General features: G+C 44.4%; 1 protein-coding gene across 1 annotated transcript in view; it reads left to right on the top strand.

The window, feature by feature from the left end:
• AR (androgen receptor) overlaps positions 1-24,823 on the top strand; it is a 64,511-nt gene extending 39,688 nt beyond the window's left edge. The window contains exons 4-8 of the mRNA XM_068957276.1: positions 5,702-5,989; positions 16,680-16,824; positions 18,760-18,890; positions 19,448-19,605; positions 21,157-24,823. Coding sequence (XP_068813377.1) covers positions 5,702-5,989; positions 16,680-16,824; positions 18,760-18,890; positions 19,448-19,605; positions 21,157-21,312 — 878 coding nt within the window. The 3' untranslated portion in view covers positions 21,313-24,823. The remainder of the gene's footprint in view (positions 1-5,701; positions 5,990-16,679; positions 16,825-18,759; positions 18,891-19,447; positions 19,606-21,156) is intronic.
• The last annotated feature ends 264 nt before the right edge of the window (positions 24,824-25,087 follow it).

Below are 25,087 nucleotides of genomic sequence, written 5' to 3'. Positions count from 1 at the left end.
TATCCTAATCATTGTCATTAGGAAGGTAAGGAGACTCCTTCAGGAATGCCTCAACACTTCCTTTGTCAGCCTCACAGGGTCACTATAGGAACACTGTAATTGCATTGCCTGTATGATTCCTGGACTTCTTTGAGCCGGGAAGGACAGAGATGAGGAATGAAACCTAGCTCTCCAGTCCTCAACCAACAGAAGGGCTCTTTGTAATGCTATCCAAAACAAGCATGCCCTTATTTTTCATGGTGAAGTTTCCTTAAATAAAAGCAAACATTCATCAATGCAACCCTTCTGTGGGACACACTGACAAAATTAATGCTAATACTTATTTCCCCCTCCCCCTTTTTTATTCTTAAGCTCTTTGGGTCACCCTGACCTGTTCTGCCTGGTCTGTTTTGCATTTGTTTTGAATGTTGGTTTAAAAGTAATTGTTAAAAACATGCATGCTATGAGTTTATCCGCAGCTATTTCTCCCACAGCATTTGAAAATGCATCCAAGCTCCAGACTGTTGGTCTTAGCTGCTTGTTAATTACCAATCCCTTGGAGGTATAATAGAGCTGACTGTGACCAGCAAACCTGCAGCGCTGAGTATTTTTGATGGTATGAGGAGGTGACATACTGAATGCCTTATTTAGGACTCTGCTTTGGCGCAGAGTGGCAGTATTTCGAAGCGCTTCATTATTGATTGAGATCACTCTGACCTGAAAGCTGAAATCCATTAAACAGAATCTTCTCTCCTGATCAACACTATAAAGCCAAAGAGAGGAAAAATGTTTTAAAAAGTGATAATGCTGGTTTCCTTTACTCAGTTCTGCTAGTGCTTTTTCCTCCCTGCCCTGCAGTACTTCTTTATATTACAAATGTAGATACCTGCAGAGATCCACTGGTTTGTTCCAATCCACATGTGTGTTAACCATGCCCATTATGCGCATATGCATCCAGCCATCATTATCCTATTCCAGTCTGGACCACACACATCACTCGGTGCCCACCAGTGCTGAGCTGCGCAGCTCCAGATTTAAGGCAGCTCCTATTCGTTTGATGCCAGTGCATTTTATTCTTGGCTTGCGGGGACCCAAACGCTATTCCAGTTCTGCGAACTAAACATGTCTGCCAATGGCCTGAATTCCCAATTTGACTGTCTGTGTTGTTGAACTTTGCTCCTCAGCCAGCAACTTCATCTGTGTACCTTCTGCCTAATTGCAGCACTCAGAGCAGTTCATGTCCAGATTCTCCTATGAGCAAAAACTCCCAAACATGCAAGATTCGGTTCGTTTTGTTGATTGTCAGGCTAGAAGGCTATTGTAATAACTGTTTAGATCCCCTGAAAGCCCAAGACGTGAGTCATATCTGTATGTATTCCTAACTCAAGGCCAGTTATTGTGGTTAAAATAGGGCTCATGTCTTACACAAACATTTGATATTGATGTAAAAGTTTCCAACAATGGAGAATCTAACACATTTTTTTTGCCAAGCTGTTGCAGTGGTTAATTACTTCCACTGCTTCAGTAGCTGTATCTTATTTTTTATCGTCTGTCCTTGATTTCCAGCAACTGGATCATTATTAAGACTTTGCTGCCTAGATTTAAAAAACTACCCTTAAAGAATTTCTATTTCCCCCAGTGAGTATTCATTGGCTGTAACTAAATAACCCCTTAGTCTTCTCCTTCAGAGCCACCTAGATTAAGTTCTTTACCTTCTTGCTCCAAAGTGTATTTTCTAGCCTTTATTATTCTTTTGACTTCTCCAGTTTGCCATTATCTCCCTTGTAGTGTGAGCATCCAATCACACCTTTCCACTATCAGCAGCATCAGTGCTTAAAAGCAGAGGTAAGAGACTCTTCAGCTCAATATTTTCTTCCTTTACATGCCTGGAGGTCCTATTAGTCCTTCAGCCTCTGAATCGTACTGCCAGCTCAGTCTTTTGTGTTTACCCATCAACTTCTTTTGAGAATTCAGGCTTCCTTGGGTGGAGTTCAGCGTTGCTTGAATATGGCTCACGTTTTTAGTTGCTGGATGTATGTGTTCACAGTGAAATGCAATTTCTTTGAGTGTACTGAGCTTAGCAGCAGACCTTGACGAGTCTGCTCAGGGACCAGCCCTTTTCATTCATTACTGTATTCCCATCTTAGTCCTACAGACTTCGTTAACCGAAATACTTAATTTTCTTTTTGAATGAATGTAAACATTCATTAGCAGAGGGCTGACAAGAGCCCTCATAAGAACCAAACCTATTTGATAAAATTTCAACATTTATAGCTATGCTTTGAGATGTATCAGCCAGGTGGTACAAAATCATTTCAGCGGTACCATGTTCATTTTACGTCATTCTGTTTTTTTAATTCATGCAAACCGAATTGAGTCAGATGGCTTAAACAGTTCTACTATACCAGCACTATTATTTTTATTAATTAAAGTTATCATGTCAAAAAAATTGGTAGCTTGACAGAATCTATTTTCAGCAAGCCAAATGTTGATTGATGTTAATAAGTAATTTGAAGAACAAGATATAAGTCAAGTCCCGTTTCAGCTTTTCAGTCGTTTTGCCTGAAGCTGAAATCAAACTGACATGCCTACAGTGGACAACGGTTCTTTGTAGTTTCTAATACAAAAATAGTTTTATTCCAGTTCCCCAGAACTTCTCAGAGTTCCCCTATTGGTTAAAAATCACTGTTACTAGCCCAAAGCATTTCTTGAACAATTCTTCAGAAACTCCTGAATGAAAGACATCCAGGTTAAGCTGCTTAACAGGTATGTAACTGCTACAGTGTATATATATTCTATAATGGACTCCCTAGCGGGTTTTGCAGTGCTGAGTATTTTATCACGATATCGTAGTATATTACATCATCTGGGCTTTTTACAAATACAAAAAAATAAAAAAAAAACCCTTCTCAGGCCAAAAACAAAATAGAAGTTGTCAGTACTGTGCATTTAACTCTATTATGAGACTTCTTGAATGATTTTTCTCTAGTAACAGCAAAAGCAGACTCATTTTTGGTTGTTTTCAGTCACACCTGCTGGGGTTCATCCCACCTTAGTTTAGGCATCTACAGTCTAGACCTCTGCCTAGCTTAGCTCATCCTGGAATAAAAGTGTAATGGATGCCTCTCTTAAGAGGAGGTTCATAGTAAGTACCTGTTTCTGTTCACTGTTACCAAGGGAGTGTCCCTAATGAGCATTGCAGGTTTGTAAAATTAGAAGAGATGAATCCCACCCTGGATGTTTGTAATGGTGTCAGAGTGGTTCAGAGATGTGTAGAAACAAACAGCTCCTCCTTATCCTGGCATGGTAAGTCTTGGTTCCAGGTATTTTTGTTCCCAGTCAAGTGCTGAGCAGTAGCTGTCATCAAGGGGGCTTTTGCAGAGGTGAGGCAAAATTAAGACGAAAGTACTCGCCTCAGCTATGGGAGAATTGTTGTCTTTGAAGCTGTATTCGTTAGAAGATTGAGATATCGATCTGGATCCCAATATTGTTATATTTAAAATAAACGTGAAGTAAGATTCCACTAAGGCCAGGTGGACCATTTCAGCAGTTGAATTTCAGGCTAGATTAAGTGCAACAGTTTTACGACCTAGAGAAATCCTCCTAAAAGCTATAGATTTTTGTACTGAATGCAGTCTGATCTTCGCCTCTGAAGCTTTCCTCCATCTAATAGCATCAGTGTTTCAGTGATCTGTGGGACAACTGCTCCTGTAAAACACAAACACAAAAGTTCCTCTGAAAATAATCGTTACTGTCTAGCTTCACTGCTTTCTGACGCCTGGTGCTTTGGTTTATGACTATAATCTCATGCGAGCCAATTTTTTCTTCCTTCATGAAATCTCTTTTAGCACTCAATAATTCAGTTAAAAACATTATGACATTTAAACCAAGCTATATATGTGTTTTATACAGTATAGGTATGACTTCACCTGTACATAGGACTTTATTGGCACTGATTATTCATCTTTGGAAGTTACAGTTTGTCTTTTATTTCTTGTCTCAAGCCTGGGAGCTCTTAATATATATTATAGTTCAGTGCCCAGTACTACTCTAAGACATGGCTTTCAGCTCACATGGAGTCAGCCCTGATACCTCCTTCCTCAATCGATCAGCAGCAGGCTTTTTACAAGCGAGGAATCAGCATCTCGTGCTTGTGCTTTTTTCATGTTGCTTGTCCAACACAGAAAACATGCAGCTTCCAGGGCGCAGCTGTGCCATGCCGTTCCCAGGAGATCTCGCTGTCAGAAGGGAATTTCAAGGTTACGAAGGAGAGCACCGTGGTTTGCCAAATCCTGGTGATGGATGTGCTCTCTGAGACTTTTAGAGGAGTGAGAGAGGAGAGGCTCTTGTTTTCTCTTTGGCCTCTGACCCACACAAATAATTGCTGAAGTATGTCTCACTGCATATGGCCTTGTTTTCCTGTTGCTCTTTTATTTTTATTACTGTTTTTTTCATAGAGCAGCCTGCCTTAATTACACTTACAGTAGATCATCCAAAGTACATTACTTAAAGATCAGTGTTTTGAATTGATTTACAAAGCTGCACTTTAGCTTGACATTTTTATGTTTCGCTGCTTATTTTTTTTAATTACAGCTGAAAGGAAATTTCAGATAAGTATCATGTAATGTAGGAGCCAAAACCCCAAGGACAATGGGTTTGATGTTATATTCTCTGCTTGAATTAAGTGATCAGCTTTTTTCTCTAATTAATTAAGGGGTTTTGGAGCCTACTAAGGATGAAAGCAGTTACTATCTACTGTAGCCTGCCAATCTGTGTTGTGCTGAACCCTGTCATGTAGATGTCAAATTAGGTAAACGCTAACTCTCAAAGAACTTTGTAATCGTGCATCTGAAGCTCCTGGTATGTGTTGTTAGCAAACTGGCCTTCGTCATTAAGAAACAGGTGCACCTCCAGGAGAGACTCTTCCTCCTGGTGACATGGGCACGTTCATTTGTCCTCTGCAGTCTGAACCCCACAAGTCGAAGACCACCACTTCTCGCGTCTCCTCTTTTTTCATGGGTTGAGTGGGAAGATACCAGGAAAAGAGCCATGGGAGCACCTGCCAACCTTTTAAATGTATTTTCTGTGATGTATTTGTAGAGTAGTAATGAAGCTGGACGTACCTGGTTGCACAGCAGAGGTGTAGTAGGGATCCCATGCAGAGAAGAGGCCGCTAGTCAGATAGGAGCTTACAGTGAATTTGTGAGGTCAAAACCAACTCCGTGTGGACAGCGCCCTGGCCTGACAGAGGTGGGGACAGGATACACGACCCATCTGCCCAAAATCTGGTGTGGAGTGGACTATCTAACTTAGAATATTCAAGTGAAATGAGTTTTTCTGCAGAACATGGAAGTTTATTTGCTTGTGTTGCTTTCCTTTTTAAATGCATGTGAGCAGTTATCTGAATCACTTTACCTCTCCCCTCTTTTTTCCCAGTCCTTCCTCTGCATTTATAACTGGGAGTTGCACATAACTGAGACCAGTCACTGTTGAGGATGTAAATGATGCTTGTTTTTTTCCATATAAGATTAATGAACAACTGAATTTCCTTGCATAGTGTATACTCCCTTTTGTCCTTGCACGATGTCTGTTTGTACTGAATAAGTAGCTGCTGCTCTTCATCAGTTTTGCTTTCATTGTAAGTGTAAGTGGTGGAGCTGGAAGCCAAGAACCCTCAAGCTTAATTTTTAAATGTCATGCTAAGATGTGTCATTTTTCACAGCCCGCAAGCTTAAGAAACTGGGCAACCTGAAGATACAGGATGATCCTGAGGCAGGCAGCTCATCCAGCCCCGTAGAGGAGCAAGCCCCCAAGATGGTGATGACGCGCATCGATGGGTACGAGTGCCAGCCTATCTTCCTCAACGTCCTGGAAGCCATCGAGCCCGGCGTGGTGTGCGCTGGCCATGACAACAGCCAGCCTGACTCCTTCTCCAATCTGCTGACCAGTCTGAACGAGCTCGGGGAGAGGCAGCTGGTCTACGTGGTAAAATGGGCAAAGGCCTTGCCAGGTGAGGAAGAAAACTAACAAATTCCCTCCCTTTCCTGTCGCGTTCCTAAGAGCCCTCCTGCTCACATCACCTCAGGGGATGGATCCGTAATCTGTATCTCAAAATCACTAAATTCTGTGGGGGACCGTTATCACAAGGTGCCTGTCTGTGGATTTGTCTGTGACCTGGACAGCGTCAGAGTTGTCTCCCGTTGGTAGCTGGCTTGTGGGAAGGGTGATTGAGGTGGACAAAGTCTATGCAGAAGCTTATGCGTTTGGGTTCTCTCCCTGACTTCTGGCATGTGATATCACATGGCCGTGCTGCTTTTTCCTCTCTGCCTGTAAATGGCTGTTGTTAAGTAGAGTTTCTGGGTCTTGATTTCTATCCGTTCTTTTCTCTGCAGTGGTTTTGCTCTGCTTCCAGCACTGTTTCAATTAAACTTGTAGAGTTCTTGTCTAAACGAAAGACTAACACCATCATATAACTCAAGCGAGGAGTTATATCAAAGTGTTAGTTTCTCCTCATGGAGGAAAGGGTGAATTCTCTAAATGAGTCAAAAGCGTGCTGTTTCATGAAGTGAAAGTGAAATCTGGGAAACTGAGCTGTAAGTAGCTGAGGCTTGGGTTTGAGTTAATTACAAAGCTTAATTAGGCTATCTGGGCAACTCAGCAAAAGTTTCCATCATTAAAATCTGAAGTCAATTAGTTCTTATACAGTTACTTTAAATATATCTTGACAAAGGCATGTGAGCCTGTTTGTTACCAAATAGTTACCTCTGTGTACCGTAGCTGCAGTAAAAGCACTTTCAAGAAATACTTCCAAAAGGTGTATGATGCATATGCCCTGTTGCTTTGCATCCAGTCAGAGCAGCAAAAACTGGCAAAATACCTCCATGTCACCTGCTCTTTCTACCTGCCCAGCCTGAGAGGTTTTGCGGGGTTTCTTGCCTGTGCTAGAAATGGCAGGAATGCTCCCTTCTGGCCGCTGTGTGAGACCTCTAACGTTGCCTTTTCCAAATGGGCGTTTATTCAGTGGTTAATTCCGTCCTCGTTTCTTGACCTACTCTTTTGTGTTTCAGTTGATTTACTAATCCTTCAATAAACTTGTTTTTTCTTCTTTTCCCTCTCTTTTACCCCCACTTACTACACTCTCTTCCGTCTATTAGCTCTCCAAATTTTTCAGTGCTACTCATTTGCGGGGAGGTGGGATAAAGACTGTATGTGTAACCTTACTAAATTTACACATTTGCAGTAGGTGCATTTCGGCTGCTACAACGCTAGCATGCACTTTGCTGAAATCCTCACCAGAGGATTATGCAGGTTTCGTGTGTAGTATGCAAATTAACCACTTTATAAATGTGTTTTTGTGCATTGTGACACGCACTGTGCAATCTGCAATACAGAAATATTATTACTGTAGTTATCATTACTGCGAATTGTTAGATTGTGAAAGTTAATGCTCACCCAGGGTGTCCCCCGCTCACTCCCCCTCCATCAGGTGCTCATGCACATACATGCTTATACTGGGAGAGCATGTACCACAGGAACTTTTCTTTTCTTTCTTTGCTTTCTGCTGCGTGCCTGCGCTGTCCCACCCTACCCGTCCCTGCGTAGCCTTCCCTTGTGCTCTGCGCTGAGGGCAGCGAGAGCAGTTCGCAGATCCGTCCTCAGTTCCTTCCAGACGCTCTAAGCACAATGTCTTTTTCTTCCACTGTTCTTGGCTATTGGCCTCATGGTTTTGTCCTTCCCCTTTTGCTTTCCTCTTTCTTTGTAGAATTCCCCAGTAGATTCCCCCTTTCTATATCTATTTTAATTACCAATTCCTACATTTTTTTGTTCTTTTTAGAAGAGAGAGGGTTGAAAGAAATTCTATTTAGTTTTTTTTTTTTGCATAACTTTTCCTACAAGACTTATGTTGAAGATTTTCTGTTTATCTGGGAAACTCTCCTGTCCTTTCTGGATTTATTTGTCTTCCTGTACTCTAATTTTGAAATTCCTATATTAACTCTTTTATTTTCTCGTTGAGAACCACTACACCTTTTCTCCTCCTCTAAGATTGCCTCACCTGAGGTTTTGCTGTTGAAGTTGTCATGGACCAGACACACCTGTGAGAGAAGAGTATGTTAAATGTCTTTTTTTTAGTATTTCTGAGAGTCTCTATCCCTGGAAGAGGTATGATTAGCCAGTCTTTCATCAAAAGAAGAGAGGGAAGAACCAAAAATCGTTTCTAGTGAAATTCGGTTTCTTGGAAGTCAGGACTTACACTGGGGTCACCTCTTGCCTCTCAGAATGCCTTTGCAGTGCTTGTGACCTTTGGAGAGAGAATCTAGGATCGGATTTGTTCCGAAGGAAAACTCACATTTTAGAGCACCTGTTGAGGACTGGCCTTGTCAGTCCAGTCAATCTGTTTTAAGAAATTGAAACCGAAAGATAATCTCACTTCACCTTGGGAGGTCTTTAGTATTACTCTTAGAGCCTCATTCCCTTGTGTAAGCACAGCCAACTAAGTAAGGAAATAAAGGACACAAGCTCTCAACATGAATCAGCCATCCTTCCTTCACCTTCTAGTGGATTTACAGCCCATCTCCTCATTGCAGCACAACAGTTTTTGCTTTCAGTTCTGATTCATTTTCATGCATAGCCACAGCCCTGGGTACCATTTACAAGTTTCGTGGTCTCAGGAGCCTGGGATACTCCCTTGGAAGCCGTGGCTGCCTTGCCGTGCTCTCCTCGTGTCACTGCTCCTGAGGTGTGGTAACCATGGTGTTTTCAGAGGCTCGTCTCTGCTCTGGGGTCTTGGGAGCTGCTTATTGAGACAGAATCACCTGCTGCTGCTTCTGGTTCCCATCATCCTTATGTTCCCCATAAAAATCAGCAGCCGTCAGCCCAGGTGGCTCACAGCTCGCCAGCCTGTCCTCCCAAAATCTCTCGTTAGGCATAGGTGACTCCACCGCCTTTCAGAGTGGCAACCCAGTCTCCAGCTGCCAGGGCACCAGAGCAAAGACTGGTGCAACTTCCAGCATCCCTGAGACTGCAGCATGGGGATGATACAAAGCTACTTTTTTCACTCTGGCCCTATTCTTGAGGAAATGTCGGAGAAAACAGAGATCCTGGTCTCTGTGTGCAAGGTGATATGACCAAAGATGGAAACTGAGGAGAAAAAAAAAATAGTTTTCTACTACATGCCAAAAGCTGGTGATGAACTGTAGTCAGATCTTTTACTTTCCTAGAAACTTAGTGAGCTATGCAGAAGTCTAGGTGTTCCGAGAGGAGTATTAGTTTGAATATACTTAGATGAGGAATAACCCATTCTATATTCTTGAGTCAGAAAAGGTTCAGTTAGCTTGTGAAACCAGAGACAAATCATATACTTTCTCTTCTGGCCTACCAATGTCAGACATCAGGATTTCTTCAGAAAAGTACTCTGAGACACCACCAAACCTAAGCAGGAAGCTGAGGGCTGAGGTTATGAAACTGAGATAGTGCTAACGGGAAAGTGAAAGTGCTTTGAAAAACATTTTTCTTCCTAACAACCCCCTCATCAAAGGTTTTTGCTCTTCTGTACTAAAACCTATCTACAGCCTCAGGATCCCTCACAGTGCTACGCTTGACACACACTGCAGAGATGGCCCCTGCAGCATAGCAGTGCTTACATATGGTTACGTGTGGCTGAAGTAACCAGGTGCACCTTGTCCGACTTGGTGATTGCTATGGAAATTAGGTCATCCATCCAAAATTAATTCTAATCTTTTTATGTTTGAATATTCACCCACTCTCTGGAAAGTTAAAATACAGCTGCAGTCACCTCAGCAGGCCAGACTGCAGATTACTAGGAACGCTTATGATAGACTGGCCAAGAAAAGCTGGACTGCAAAGGTCTACGTGGGAGCAGGGTGAGTCCATCCTCATCCCACGAGCTGGGTCTACCAGAAATAAGCTATGATGAGTGTGAGGAGATACCTCCCTGCGTACGGACATGGACTGAGCCCATGGAGCTCGCTGCTGGTGGGAACGCAAAGTGACTGTTGACTTCACCATGCCCAGAGCAGAATGCAAAGCCAGTTTGTTTTCCTGAGCTTTCTCCTAGTATTTCAATGACAGGTGCCAACACTGGAGTGAGTTTAATAACAAATCCACAGCTTAATCACTGTCATGATATTTTCCAAGGAAGGAATAAACAATTACAGCACTGTTGCTGCTCTCACGCATCAGGCGATGGGGATGCAGTCCCGTTAACAGAAAGGCAGCTGTTGCTAAGAGGTGGTTCCACATCCACTCTTTGTTTCTGCTGCTTTTTGTTTTAACACCAGTGTCTCTTGGGGGATCTGGAATTAGTAACTGATCCAGCTGGCAGAGAAACGGCTGCTCGGCCGGCCAGTTCGGAAGGACATACAGTCACCTGGGCACCAGAGCCACTTCGCTGGCGTGGCCATGGCTAGCTCTTAAACTTCCTCGTTTAAATTTTTAAAATACTGCTCGATAGATAGCAATCCAACTATGGCTACAATTTATTTAAATTATATTCTGATTAATAAACTAGAAGTATTTTCAGTTCTGGGGTCTGTAGTTAGCTAGGCAGCCTGACACGCAGCAGATCCAGGAGAAGGGTGTTTGGGGTGAAAACAAAGCAGAAGGAAAAAGAATGGAAACAAAACTCAAATAACTGAATCCCACTGTTTTAACTGTTTTTGTCAGTGCTAAAAGATTTTCCCACCATCCATTGAGAGAGAGCTGAGGCTTTTTTAAGGGGAACAGCCGGGGCTCGCGTGGCGTGGGAGCTGGTGGGCGCATGGGGCCGGGGACGTCCCGTGGCGGGCGGGCGGGCGCCCAGCTGGCCCCACGGCCCCGCAGGAGGAGCGCTGCCGGAGCCGGCGTCAGGCGAGCGCCTCTCGGGAGCGGGACGGGGTGGGACAGCGGCCGCAGCTGCGGTGCTGCAGGGTCCTCCTCGCTGCGGAGGTTTTATCCCCTTTTCCTCCCTGTGGACAGAGCTCATCTAGCACGAGCATTGCCCAAGCTAAGCCTAAGCCACCCTGCTTGTCAGTTAAGGTGTATATATCCGCGCGCAGGTGCCAAGGTTTTGCTTTAAAGTGACTGCTAGCGGCGGGAGGAGGAAGAGTTTGCACTTAGTGATAGAGGCAGCATCAGCCCGACAGCAAGGTCAGTAGGCTCACGTCGGTTAATAGGTCGTTACTAACGTTGCCTCTGCATCGAACCTCGCCTGAATAACAAGAATGATTAACGTGTAGCAAGGTGCTGCGGTGCTTTTTCCAATAAGAAGGTTTTACTTATATCCTAGAGGGCCAGGAATAAGAAGAGCCCCTAGCAATCTGCATCAAGCAGGAGTGTTTCTGACCGTGCGTGCTCTCAGGAGCAGTATCGGCGTCTGCCTCATGGAGAAAATTTATACTGCGTGGCCCTTTGGACCCGATGCCATTGACGCTCCACAGAGGACACGAGCCAAGGTCGATTCAAATGGTCGTCTCCCTGGAAAGGAAGGGTTAAATAACCACAGCTTTTCAGGAAACTGCTGCGGTACAGAATTGAAAAACCTGTTTAAATCCATAAAATACATCTATTACGATGTAAGTAGAGGAAGTATATATTTTCCCCTTGTTCCACATAGAGAAATTCAGCCAAGAAGTTAATTTAGGTCAGCTATCAGAAGTTTAGCTTTCAAACACATTTCTATAAAAACTATTTTAAAAGGCAGGAAATGAGAAGTCTTCAGTCCATTCCTGAAGCTACTAGAAAATCAGTCCATGGAAAAATAATTGGATTGCGAGTATATGGGGAAAACCAGCCTGGATCCTTTTGTTTGCTTCACAGCAGACCAGTGAAAGGGACGGTGCAAGCTGTGCTGCGCTGTAAATAAGACAGTATCATTGAAGAGGTACCTGCAACTAGAGGTACTGCAAAAATCTCTGTGTACTTTGCATTTAAATTAGGGCTTTAAGGATATTCCAGGCCTGTTGTTTGTTTACATGGTTTTCTGCTTGAAATTTGCTACCTTATAAGTCACCCTTTAAGGATACAATTAACTGAGACTCTTTTTCTACTGTCCGGACAACATAATTTCCAGAATACAAAAGGAGTATTCATTTATATTAGAAATGTTACATTATGGTAACATATTAGGTTTTAATTTGCTGACCTCCTAGGAATATGTTATTCTGACAAAGAAAGCTGCACATCAAGAGAGAATATAAAGAAGCTGTTTATAAACTGTGCTGCTCTAAGATTATTTGCAAGAAAATGGTTATGCTTTCAGGTTTCTCAAATCATTAATTTTAATTTTGCTATGATTTATATCTGTAGAAGTTGTCATTTGGGTCTGTTCAAACTATGCCAGTACTAAAGACTTAACAAGTTACTATGGCATAAGATTTTTATTTATTTTCTTTTGTAATGATTTTGACCATAGAACGTCTAAGATACCTGAAGGTGATAGTTTCCAGGATGCGATAGGCATCTGTTTTTTGAAGCCTTTTCTTTAAGGGCATTTCAGATTGGAAACTGAAATCAGTAATCTCTGTTCTAGAACCTGGTTTTTTGGACACGCAGAAAGCAAACTTTTAAATCCTCTAACCACAAAACTGTTGCCTTCAAATACCATTCTTAAAACACTGATAAAGTGTGCTCAAATATTTTTTTCTAGTGAACATAATTACAAGCTAATGAACAAGTGCACCAAAACCCTTCTCATATCAAAGATTAGGTGCAACTTTCCACAAATATGTTGAAAAGCTGATACTCGGTGTTCACGGGAAACCTGGTGTGTAGGTAAAAACTGAAACTTGCAGAGGCTTTTTTGATCATTGGTTTGCACACACACCACAGAGCTCCCCAAATACACCCAGCGATTATAACCTCACAGCTGGATTAAGGAGAATGAAGAAGTTCTGCTGTAGGTGTTGGTGTTTCAGACTACTTTTTCCTATTGATGCTGAACCAACCAAAGGAGAAAGATCCTTTATGAGAATTACAAATTATATTTCACTGAATTCACTGGACTTTGATTAAGGCCTTTTTAGTGCTCTAGAACAAACTACTGGATTGATTAAAATTGGAAAGCTCACCTGCAAAACAGAACGAGACTGTGGATGCTTCTGAAAAAAATAAAGTTACTGGCAGAGAAACGTCAACATGAGAAGTGACAGCAACAGACAAGATCAACCCAGGTAGTCTCACTGTGAACTGATGGTCCCAAGGAAGCTCTGGAGGTGCCTGGCAGGCCCAGAACAAGGTATCCCAACATGTTTTGTCCAGGAAGAGTTCCAGATCCTGGCTTCTGGGAACAAAAGTCTCTGGTAACGGTCTCTGCTTACTGTGACTCCGCAAGATGTTTCCTGGTTGTTCACTGGACTGTAAGAAACCAGCTAAGCTTTTACAGGGTGCATTCTGCCCTTTTGTGGGAGGTGGACTGCATCGGGTCTCTCGTCTGCTCGGAGAAGAGGCCTGTACGCAAGCTGCCCTCCAAAGCAAGGAGCCGGAGCGCCATCACCTCCCAGCCCCATGGTGCCTGTGGGAGCAGCGCAGCACGTGCTCCTCCTGCTCTCCGTGGCCCATCAGAAAAGCTCCTTCCTCTCTTAAATCGCTCTGTAGAAGACCAAATGGCACTCAAGTAAAACGAGACTGCAGCCCCTTGTTGGCCACTGTTTTGGCCTCTCCAGCTTCTTCCCTTCCCTTCGCATCAGAGAGGGGTCACACAGGTCCGTCACCACCAGAAGTTATAGCAGAAGCGCAGCCAGGGCAGGTTTAAAAGCCCCCTGTGAGCAGTACAGGTATGTTTTCTGTCTCTAATTCCCTTACAGAGTATAGGTTTCCTCTTTGGTGGTAGGACTTAAGGGCCTCACTCCCAAAACGCAGGCATGAGGGAGACCTCACATTTGCGTTCTTCCTCCCTCACTTGATCCTCTCCCTTGTGTCTTGGCTTGCAATTTCTGGCCCTAAGGCAGCACTTGGACCCAGGGTGTGACGGGGAAGTTCTTGCATCTCTTTCAAAGACAGAGCATCTGCTGTCGTGAGTATGGCCGTATTCACAGGATGCTCTTTTCTGCGTGGTTACAAGCTCCTTTCTTGGGGAACACCTTTTGCCTGAAGACGCTGGCATGTTTGTGTCCTCGCAGCGCCTGTCTGTCGGGAGAACTCCAAATGCTTTGCCAGCGCCAGCTGCATTTGCCAGGGCTGAATCTTTCTTTAGAGCTTCCTTCAAACTACAGAGGCACTCTTGATTGTGAGGCTTCAGTCTGACCTACTTTTTTGTGTTTACTCTTTTTTTTAATAGAGCAAGGAAGAGAGCAGGCAAACCACTGAAATGGGGGCATATCTCCTGTAATGACCTGCTAGCCCACTCTAGGCCTGTACCTCTGTCCTGGGACTAGCTTCCACCCCTGCAGATTTTGGCTTAATACAGCAGCTTCTACTTTCTCTGCATCCCATCTTACTCCTCTTCTCCTTTGCTGTCGGTCTTACAGCCTGGGTATGCATGTGTGTATATACGTACATACATATATACCTGTGCCAGACTGGCCAACTGCTGACGTGTGCTTGGACTCAGAAGGTACAAGAAGGACTTTATTGTGCTCTTCCTGGTGTAATAAATGCATAAGTCAAGTATGAAGGTCCAAAGGCGTCCATCCCTGAGGTCAGTTCAAGTAAGGAAGCATATACGTCTCTGCTAGCTAAGATGTCCGAGGCAAAACCACGGACTTCAGCTTCTCTGGACAGCTCACCAATGGTCTCTTAATTCCCTCTGAGGAGAAGACATGTTTTTCCTTCAATGAGCAATTTAAAAAGGGGACCAAAAAAAAGCTTACAAACTTGAGGGGAAAATAAGTGTATGGCAGACCGAGTAAATGTTTATCCTCATCACTCGAGTGCCAGTCTAGGAGTATTCCCAGCATCATATAGCACTTCTTTCTCACTATAAAGTTTCTGGTATGGGGGCCAACTGTATGGCTACTTTTCAAGTACGTCAGGTTTTTCCCATCTTTTCAGAAACTCTAGGTAAGGAAAAATAACAGTAGCAACAGAACAGAATAGAAATGAGTGTGACTAATTTATGAAGCCTTTTGAGTTATCCACATGCCTAGTCTACAGTTGTGTTCTCTTGACAAGTTTCACTCTGGCTGCCTGAAAGTTAATGTACCGTCAAGAGGTAGCTAAGAGTCCTCAGAAGGGAAAACTGCCGATACGAGTTCTGTAGGTCATTGCACAGAAGCTTTTATTTTTTTCAATCCAGTGACATGAAAGCTGAAAGGAAAATGTGCAAACTAAAGTAATTTTAGTCAGCAGTAAAACATGACTTGTGCTCATTTGAAGTTGACAGCTTCCCAAGCAAGAGACAGACGCTTGCCTCAATAACTTATAATTACGCACTGAAGGTGTTGCAGTTGTTTTAGTTTTTGATTGACGTAGCACAGAATTTTCTTGTAAAGCAGATTACATTTGGCTACTTACAAATATCCGGAAAAATTTCTCTCAGTACACTCACAAAGTACCGTGTTTGAGGGCATGTTTGTGTGTGTATTGTAAACATGCCTATGATTTATCTGTGAACCATCATCTGGAAGTACTAGTTTGAATTGAATTTGTATTTTTATTGAGCTTGCAGTTCAGCAGAGATTTTAATTATTCATTAGATAAATATATTATGTTTTATGATAGACAATCTGAAGAAATTTGCTTTGTGATAAGGCTTTGGGGTACTTTCAGCATTATATATTAAAAGTGATGACTTTCAGCATTATATATTAAAATCCATTTACTTACTTTTGATGAAGTCCTAACCTGTTGGCAAAAAAATTTTTTCAGTTTTCATTGAGTGCCAAAATTTCACCCAAAGGAGATAATTGCTTAATGAGGGCTTGCTTCGGCCTCAGTGCCTGGGGAATTTGATAGGGTGAGTTGTATCGCTATCTAGGGCTCCGGCTCCCGATCAGCTGGTGTATTTTCATTAACAGAACAAAACAACCCAATTCTCTTCAGCTGTTTGTTTCGCCTGCTTTTGACATACCATCTCACACTGTAGTTGTAAATGTTTTGGAGCAGAGACCTCAGAGTTTGCTTTATGACTGTATAGCGTAGGGCGCACAGTGCAGCAGTCAGTTCTGGATTTCTAATTAGTGCCCATTAGAAATGAATGCTGTTAAACTAATAACTTGGGCCTGTCGGGAGCTGGAAGTGCGTAGGACCCGTAATTGCTCTCCCTGTGGCTTTTGGAGGTCGCTTAACCACAACCTGCTGTATCTTTTGTGTCTGTTCTGTAGCAGAATGAGGTTTGTTCATCTCACTGGGACTTGCAAAATGTTCAGATACAATTTGTGAAATTCTTTGAGACTTTTGGGGGAGGGTATCGCTTACTACAGCTTGTCATCCCTTTCCTCTAAAGCACTTTGCTCCTTGTGTTTTTCACCTGGTCTTTATCGCCTCCCTGTGTTTGGGGAATCCTGTCCCCCGCCTTGAAGTGCGGTTTTGTGGCTTGGAGAGTTTCTGACTTCCCCTCAGTACATCAGGGCCGGGTGCCAGCGGTACGGGACAGCCTCAGCCGTGTCAGCCGGGTGCATCCGTGTGTCCGGGCAAGCTGCGTCTGGGCTGCGGAGCACCTTGTCCTAGCAGGAGCCCTGCTGGAGATTCAGTGCTGCCTGAAAACTGTCCTGGTGACTGCTGGACCCGATACGAATTTATAACCTTGCTCTGTCACTTTATTACAGGATTTCGTAACCTGCATGTGGATGACCAGATGTCAATAATCCAGTACTCTTGGATGGGTCTCATGGTTTTTGCCATGGGTTGGAGATCTTTCACCAATGTCAATTCCAGGATGCTTTACTTTGCTCCAGATTTGGTCTTCAATGAGTAAGTGCTGCATAACAACGATCTTAATATTTTGTTTTGTCTGGGTCAGACTAGATGAGAAATGGAGAACAAGGCAAGGAGGTTACTTTACAGGCCACCTGTGTGATGTACAGCTTGAGTAATCTTGCTTTGAGAGCTGACCAAGAAAGCTTAAGAGGGTCCTGCTTTCTTTCCTCTAGCTGCTCTGAAGCAATCTCCAGGAGTAATCAGGAGAGTTGCAGCGTCTGTCCCGGACCTTCCTGCCTTTGCCTCAGCTTTACCTTCAGTTAAACTTCCATCCAGGCTGCAAAAAGCCCTGATGCTGGGTATAAGAACCAGTCCATATAGACATGCCTTTTTTTTCAGGGATTTGCTTTCCAGTTTTCAGCTTGGTTGGTTTGTTAGAGTGAGCAAACAGAGTGTGAACGAAAGCAAAGAGTTGGGGGAGAGCTGTTTTATCTAGGGGGAACACTGAGGCTGGCCTCTGTTTCTGCAGCTAGAAATTAAAAACCAGGCAAAACACAGTCCTGTTCCCAGTTGCATTGTTTGAGAAGCCAAAATAGCAAATCTTACCAAGCGTGGGTGCTCTGCCGGGGCACTCAGCTCCCCTCAGCTCCATCCCCCCAAAGGAGCAGGGATATCAGGGCCTGCCTTTTTTTTTTTTTTTTTTTTTTTTTGCATCCTTTGCAGTATTAATGAAGAACAAGAGCAAGGGAGGGTGAGAATAGCCTGGTATGAAGATCAAGACTCAGCATCACTCACTAGAGCATCTTAGCATCTTCCTTTCACCATTCACTTCCTCGTGCTTCCTGAATTTTCCCCAGGGCAGCCACCACCTTCTTCTCACTCTGCATTTTCTCTGTACGCCAAGTCTCCCAGCTCTCCCAGAATTACAACGCTCCCTTCCCCCTTTCTTGCACGTCCCGACCTCTGTCTTACCCCAAAGAGTTCAATTCCAGCTCTCATTGTGAGGATTGGGCATGAGCAAATCACAGGTAAATGGTGTGGCGCCTGGTCGCTGTTCAACACGGGCAGCAGTGCCAGTGAACAGGCTTTGGCCACCGTGGCCCTCTTGTCCTTTTATGATCCTTTTTTGCTGGGCTGGGGAGAGGCTGGTGTTGGTCTTGTCCTAAAAGTAGCCCTCGCTCAGGAACGCAGCTCACCTGGAGCTGCGCTGATCTCTACGCTTGCCATTCATTAGTATTAGCATTAGGTTTTTAGGGATAGTAACTTACCTTCCCAGACGTTTAGGGCCTTCCTGTGCTGTAGATCTGTGCAGTGACCTTTGCAGATCGTTCCTTTTGTTGCTGACCCAAAGACAATGTCTGCAGAAAATGTTTTTGTAGTTTCTGAATAATCCCAAAATGTGCCGTTCGGTCATGGCCTTGAAGAGAAAATATGCTTCCTTTTACAGATTAGTATCAGAGTAATTGCCAGGATACTGATTTGCCATTTTGAAACAGAAGTAAATGTACATCCTAAGTTCCTGATGATTGCACTCTGATTTGCCATCAGCCTAGAGTTGGGGAGATTTTCTTGACCCTAAGGTAGCAAGGATTAAAACAGTAAATAAATAAGCACAGCACTGAGCAAAAATGCATCTTCTCTCTGAGAGCTCAGGCAGGATTTCACATCCCTTTTGGATAGCCCAATGTCATGAAGCATTGCAGTCATTTTTCAGGAAGGCAGAGGATCAAATGAATGTTGCAAATCCCAGTTAGTTATCTATTTCCAGACAAACAGTCACACATGGGTATTTTGGAAAACTTTCCTCTCCCGCATTCAGGCCTATTGCTGTTGGCATTCCCCCGGAGATGGAGTTCAGTTCCCCTGCGGCTGGGATGTGCCAGACGAGGCTGGGTGTTGCTGGGTCAGACAGAAAATGTCAACCTACAGACATCACGCAAGCAAGGCTTTAATCTTCTTGCCAATGCATTATGCGTCTCCCCCTGCCAGATACCGGATGCACAAATCCAGAATGTACAGCCAGTGTGTCAGGATGCGGCACCTCTCTCAGGAGTTTGGGTGGCTTCAGATCACACCCCAGGAGTTTCTCTGTATGAAGGCTCTACTCTTCTTCAGTATTAGTAAGTGCTAGCATCTTTCCCTCAACGAATTATCAGTTGCTATACACTGTTTCATCCTGCAAGTATCTGGTGCTTTTCCTATGCATATGCGCACACTCGTATGCCCAGAGGGATGGATTTGGATGTTTTCTCTCCGTTTCAAGCTGAGCTGCTCAGAGAAAACAAGCTGCCAAGTGCAAGGAGGCCAACCAAACCCACTGCAGCCAGCCCACCCTGCCTGTGCATATAGCAGCATTTCTCCCCGTGCAGCTCCTGCGGGAGGTTGCTCCCCAGCCTAACCGCTAGCGCGATGTGGACCTCTGAGCACGAGCTCCTGAGCTGGAAAATCATACTGGTGTTTGCTGCATTGCTTCTGCCTGTAGCACGTCCTAAAGGGGCTAAGCAGTGGTCCGGCAAGTTGATGAGAATGAGCTCCATAGTGGAAGCGGAGCTGATGGGGAAATCTGTTCTGATAGGTCTGAACTGACCAATTCCTCAGTTTTCTTGTTATTCCTTCCTTTTCTTTTTCCTGCACTCTGTCGGCAACTATTACTGTTTCCTCTCCTTGTTCTGTTAAGTTCCAGTGGATGGCCTGAAGAACCAGAAGCTCTTTGATGAGCTTCGAATGAATTACATTAAGGAACTTGACCGTATCATCGCTTGCAAGAGGAAGAATCCTACCTCCTGCTCTCGGCGATTTTACCAGCTCACCAAGGTCCTGGACTCCGTGCATCCGGTAAGAGAGGACAGTGAAATGAATGACTAAACATCGCCATTAATCACCTTAGCTGTGGGGGAGTAGAGTTCATTGGAGCTGAGGGATTTGGGAATATAGCAGAGAGGGAATCCTGCCAAAACAAGAACCTCAAGAAATAGTGTTATAACTCTTAAAGTTATAAACACTGTGTTTACGACATTCTTACCTGTAATTATTTCTTTAGTGGCTTTCATTTTTTAATGGTGTGGATGTCCTCCTCATCTCCCTGAGTGAAAGCCTAGAGGCAAATTTTGTCCTGATTATATCCAGATGCTCTTGTTATTGAAAGAACAAAGGAGACAAATGTGCAGGAGACAGCAAAAATGACCGCGCTGTTACCCACCATCATGTCACTGTTCAGGAGTAGCTGGACAGGAGGCAAGAGCATCAGCATATGTGACCCTGCGGGTTTTTCTGTGTTTAGAGAGAGAAGCACACCAGACTGATTTGACCGATTTATGATTGATTGATTTATATTAAGATAAGCTTACTTACTGCTGATGCACCTTGCGAGTTTCTCCAGTAGAAACAGAAGAGGGCCCACAGAGATTGCACAGACTTCTTCTGTGAAGTGATTTACTGTTTAACACACATTTGCCAGGGCAGTACCACAGAATGCTCCAAGATTCAGCAACAAAGACGAGACAGCAGCCCGCTCTTTTTGGGAAGTGAACGTTAGCTGTGTCTCACTCCCTGCGGACGCCCCTCTCGTGCTTTGGTTTACGGAGTTCCTTTTTGGTGATGTGAAAGCTCCCTTACATATAGATCTTTTCTGTTGTCAGCCCAGCAGAGTAGCCAAATCTCAGTGCATCCTAATGAACATAAGGAAAAACTTTTTTTTACTGTGAGGGTGACTGAGCACTGGAGCAGGTTGTCCAGAGAGGTTGTGGAGTCCCCGTCCTTGGAAATACTCAAAAGCCATCTGGACAGGCTCCAGGGCAACCCTGCTTGAGCACGAAGGTTGGACTAGATGATCATTAAAAGTCCCTTCCAACCTCAACCGTTCTGTGATTCTGTCAGTTTTCTCTGATTACATCATTAAAAAGAAATTCTGTTTTTGTGACTTACAATTTTATTGGTGAAGCGTGTAGACTCTTGCTGCTTCTTGAGGGTGTCAGCTCCATGTCCATACAGTAGTATGTCTGCAAGCAAAAAGTAATTGTTAATAAATGAACTCAGCAGCATCTGCATACACAGTAAGGCAAGTTTCTATGGGAGTGAGAAAGCGCCATTTTTATGCACTCTCATTTTTGTGAGAAGTACACCTCAGTAGTTTCTGAGCATGAAAGAAGATCGCGACAAAATATGCTGCGTGCTCCCAGACTGGGTAGTTCCGTGGTTTACCTTTGGGATGACTGCTTGCCAGCTGACTGCTGCAGTGAGATCTGGTTTTGCTCTCTGGACATCACTACCCTTGCAACAGCTAAGTCCAGCTCTGATATGTTTTGTTTGCTAATGTCTTCTTAGTATCTCCATGGAGAAATCACTTAACAGAGAATTTTCACCTAATAGACCTTCTTTCTTTCCTAGATTGCCAAGGATCTGCATCAGTTTACATTTGACCTTTTGATTAAGGCACATATGGTCAGCGTGGACTACCCTGAAATGATGGCTGAGATCATCTCTGTGCAGGTTCCCAAGATCCTGTCTGGAAAAGTCAAACCTATCTACTTCCACGCGCAGTGATGTGCCGGAGGGGACCTCCCAGTTCTGTCACCCCCATTTCAGCCATCTCCTGCCTGTTATTTCTGCACTACTGTACTGCAGTGCCTTGGGGAATCCCCTCTAAAGAGACTATATGCCGAGAAGATAGACAGTAACAAGCTACTACCTGCTGGGATTCCTTTGACTTCTATTTTTCCTGTGGTACCTCTGAACTGAACTACCTGCCATGGCTTCTGCCTAGATGTGGCTGGCTTGGTATGTTGTGACACGTGATGATGTGACACAGTGTCAGTGGCACCATGTTTACACACTCTAGTTTGTGTGTTTTCCACAGTGACTTTCAGTGGCCCAGGGCCACGGGGAATGAGGAATTGGGAGAAATGCCACCAGCTGTCATTGTTTTTTTGTGGGTTTTTTTTTTGTTTTTTTTCTATAAAACAAAACAAGGCAAGAAGCAGGTTGAACCTATAAGTTTGGGAGTGGGTAACTTTTCTGGCCTTCTTCAGGACTTTTTATTTGCATTATGGTGCTGGGAAGCAGATGAGTCTTGATACTGCAGTAGAGAAATAGAGACGAGTCAAGGGAAAGAGATGAATTTGCAACTTGATTAATTTACAAAATCTGCTTCTGAGTCGGACAGCCACCTCGTAGTCATTGTGCAGGTCTGCTCCGGAAAACGCGCTGCTTGTCATCTGCTCTGCCCATGTGTGTGGCCCTGCAGACCTATGGGCGCTCTCAGCAGCTTAGAGGAGCATTAGGTGTATTAGCTTATCTAAGGAAAGCCTCGGTCACAAGAGTACCTGGAGTGTTACTGTGTCAGTAAAAGGGCTGGAGAGGAGTATGACCTTTGGAAACCCCCAAAGATTGCCCATGGCTGTTTTCCGTCTGGGGTGTTTTTCCCGATGACTGTCAGGCAACCTGAGCCTCAGTCCGTCCATGAAGTCGGGACGCTCAGCAGTCACATTCCACTTCTGAAACGCTTCTTTTCTCCTCAGACACAACCATATCCCCCTTTCACAAGTGCCTGAAATCTTTCAAACCTCCAGCTCTCCTCTGCTCCCCTTGGGCACCTGACGCCCCCACCTCTCTGTGCCCCTCACCTGCTCTGTTCACATCGGGTGTCTGAAGATCCACATTTTCCAGTTATGCTACTTTCTTGCCATTTGTCCAAACTGTTCTGCAGATTGTTTCCGATGCCGACAGCCAAGCATCCCAGGAGCCAAGCATCCAGGACTGGCTCTTCAGGATCTGTGAGGCCGTGGGACTTTCATAATTAATCTTATCCTTTGGGAGATAGTTGTGGTAAATGGCATAGTATTTCCATGGCATTTTGGGGAACTTGAAAGGAAATGCTTAGGGGACTTCCCCTTCTTTGTGGTGCACACAGCTGCCGTTAATGTTAGTAGTTGTTTGCAGCGCGGGGCAAGGCCCATCCTGCACACACCTTCACCGCACCCTTGTGTCCCTACAAGCTTTATGCTGTGAGATGAGCACCCTGACCTGTGCCTAAGCTGATGCCGCACATGTGACGATGGGTAAACATGCTCTGACAAACACAAGCAGTCAGTGAAAACACAAAAAATTAAAGGTTAGTTGTTCTTCAATTGCTGATCGCGCTCAGCGGTCAGGAACTTTTGAGAAAGGGAGCTTGATTTTTCAAAGCAGACAAACGTTGGCTTGACTCCATTTTATACCTCAAGGTCACAAGGAAACGCAGGCCCACCGGGCAGTTGTGTTTGGATTTATATATTTGGTAGGCTCCACTTCACAGAAAGTGATCTAGTCTTTGTTGCCCGGATAGTTCAGTTCTCCCTTTCTCTCGTATTTGTGAGCCACCACCATGGTGGTGGTAGCTCTGGCCGGTGGGTCTGGCCGGAGCAGCACGTGCAGGCGTTAGCCAGCGTAACGCCATGGGTCGGGGCGGGACGAGATCTGGCCCCATGGACGCAGGCTGTCGCGAAAGGCCCTCCTGCGGGTGCAGGTACAACGGTGAATCCGTGCCTTTGCTGCCTGTGTTGCGTTCGCGGGCGGTGTCGTGCAGCGAAGCGCAGCGAGTCGGAGCAGCTGTGCCAGGCCGGAGCATGTCACCAGGGCGCGACGCTGCTGTTGTCCTCCCGCTCGGAAGCACTAAAAATGCACGTCAAATTCAGGAGTTTTGAGAGGTGAACCTAAGTGGACAGATGCTTGATGTTGCATTGTATTACCTTTGTGTAATCCCAACTAATCATGGTTGTCGAATGTCTTTGAAAGGGAGGAGAATTTGGAGGTTTAAGCCGACTGACCACCACGTATGTAGTCTCCCAACTCTGCCAGGCAGGAAACTGCTAACTCTTCTGCTTCAGGGACCTTTCGTGAGTTGAGCATAGCAATCCAGCTCTTGGGGCAAATGCTGTTATGGTACATTTGGGTTCTATGCAAAGTCCCAGTAAGAATATGAGCATTTAAATTCCTTGATGCTTTTCAATCATGCTATGGGGATTTCATTAAAAAGGGGGGGGGGGGGGGAGCAAACAAAAAAAAAATTGAAGGGGAAATCTCTCTTTACAGTTGTGAGTTTTCCCCTCCTGCTATATATGGCTCTGATCGTGCTCTTCCTCCTGAAATTCCTTCATGTAAGCGTCAACAAAATCAGTAGATAACTTTCTTGAATGCCAGCCAACACACTGCTATTCTCAATAGCTTTTCCTGTTTTAGAGGACTGCAAGCGTTTTGAATGTTGATATGATCTACTAATATTTGCAAATGAATCAGTTAAAAGACCTGGCAGTGCCAACGTATATTCCTCTCTCCTTCAGGGCTTCCTGGCTGTTAGCAGAAGAGCGAGCGCATCATGCCCTGCTGTCTGTCATCAGCAGGAGGATGTTTATGAGCAGTCTAAGAAGCTCCTTTGGAGAGCTTTGTATTTTGCCCAAGCTCATGTCAATAGTGTTTTCAGTAGTTTGTGAGAGTGGAGGTAACCTGCTGGGTACTCCGCTGCAGGGAGACTGGGAAGAAATCAAATTTAATAGAGGTATGCAAATACTAATTTGCTGGTGACAGCATAGTGCAAAAGAAAAATGGTTTAGAAGGAGGATGCTGCCCATGTATCATCTGCCTGGTGTATGCAGCAGTATATGATGCCTCTCCAGCCATGTATGCATTAAGAAGGAAGCACTTACTCCTCTCAAGTACCACCCGTCCCCCAAAGCTTCTGTGCCGTGGAACCTGTAGTGGGGAATTGGGGTTATGTTCTCTCTCTCTTCAGTATCAAAGTGAATTCTTGCTTTTTTTTTTATATTCAAATGCTGGCTTTTTGTGATATTATTAGAGGAATTACTGGCGGATGTGGGGATGAGGATCAGTAGCACCTCGGTGTGTATTTGCTGCAGGGAGGTTAACACGCTTTTTCTGTTTATTTTCATTGGCTTCTGCAGGAACTGGAAAAAAGGCTTAAGAAACACCAAAGTCCAGAGCCTGCCATGATTCTTTGTACTTTGTGTTTTCTTTTGCATTTTCATGCCTACTTTTGCTTTAATAAAGCAAAGAGAATCTACTTAATCATGTAGAAGTTGTTTCTTCCGTCTCTAACAGTTTAGCTCGTAGGGTTTCGTTTAGCTCCGGGAACAGAGGAAGCCGTTTGCTTTGTGATGTGCATAATCTTGGGAGCAAACCACTTTCAGGTCTCACTGCAGTTTCACTGAACCTGCTCTGCTCTCTCTAGCAGTGGGTGGGCTTTGTGCTGGATTAATTCGAGTTACTGCTCAGATCATCGGTGCCCTTCAAAGGCAGCAGATGGAAGATGAACACACACATGGAT

Source organism: Struthio camelus, chromosome 11 (assembly GCF_040807025.1).
Source record: "Struthio camelus isolate bStrCam1 chromosome 11, bStrCam1.hap1, whole genome shotgun sequence".
NCBI lineage: Eukaryota > Metazoa > Chordata > Aves > Struthioniformes > Struthionidae > Struthio > Struthio camelus.
This window is presented reverse-complemented; position numbering and strand designations above follow the sequence as displayed.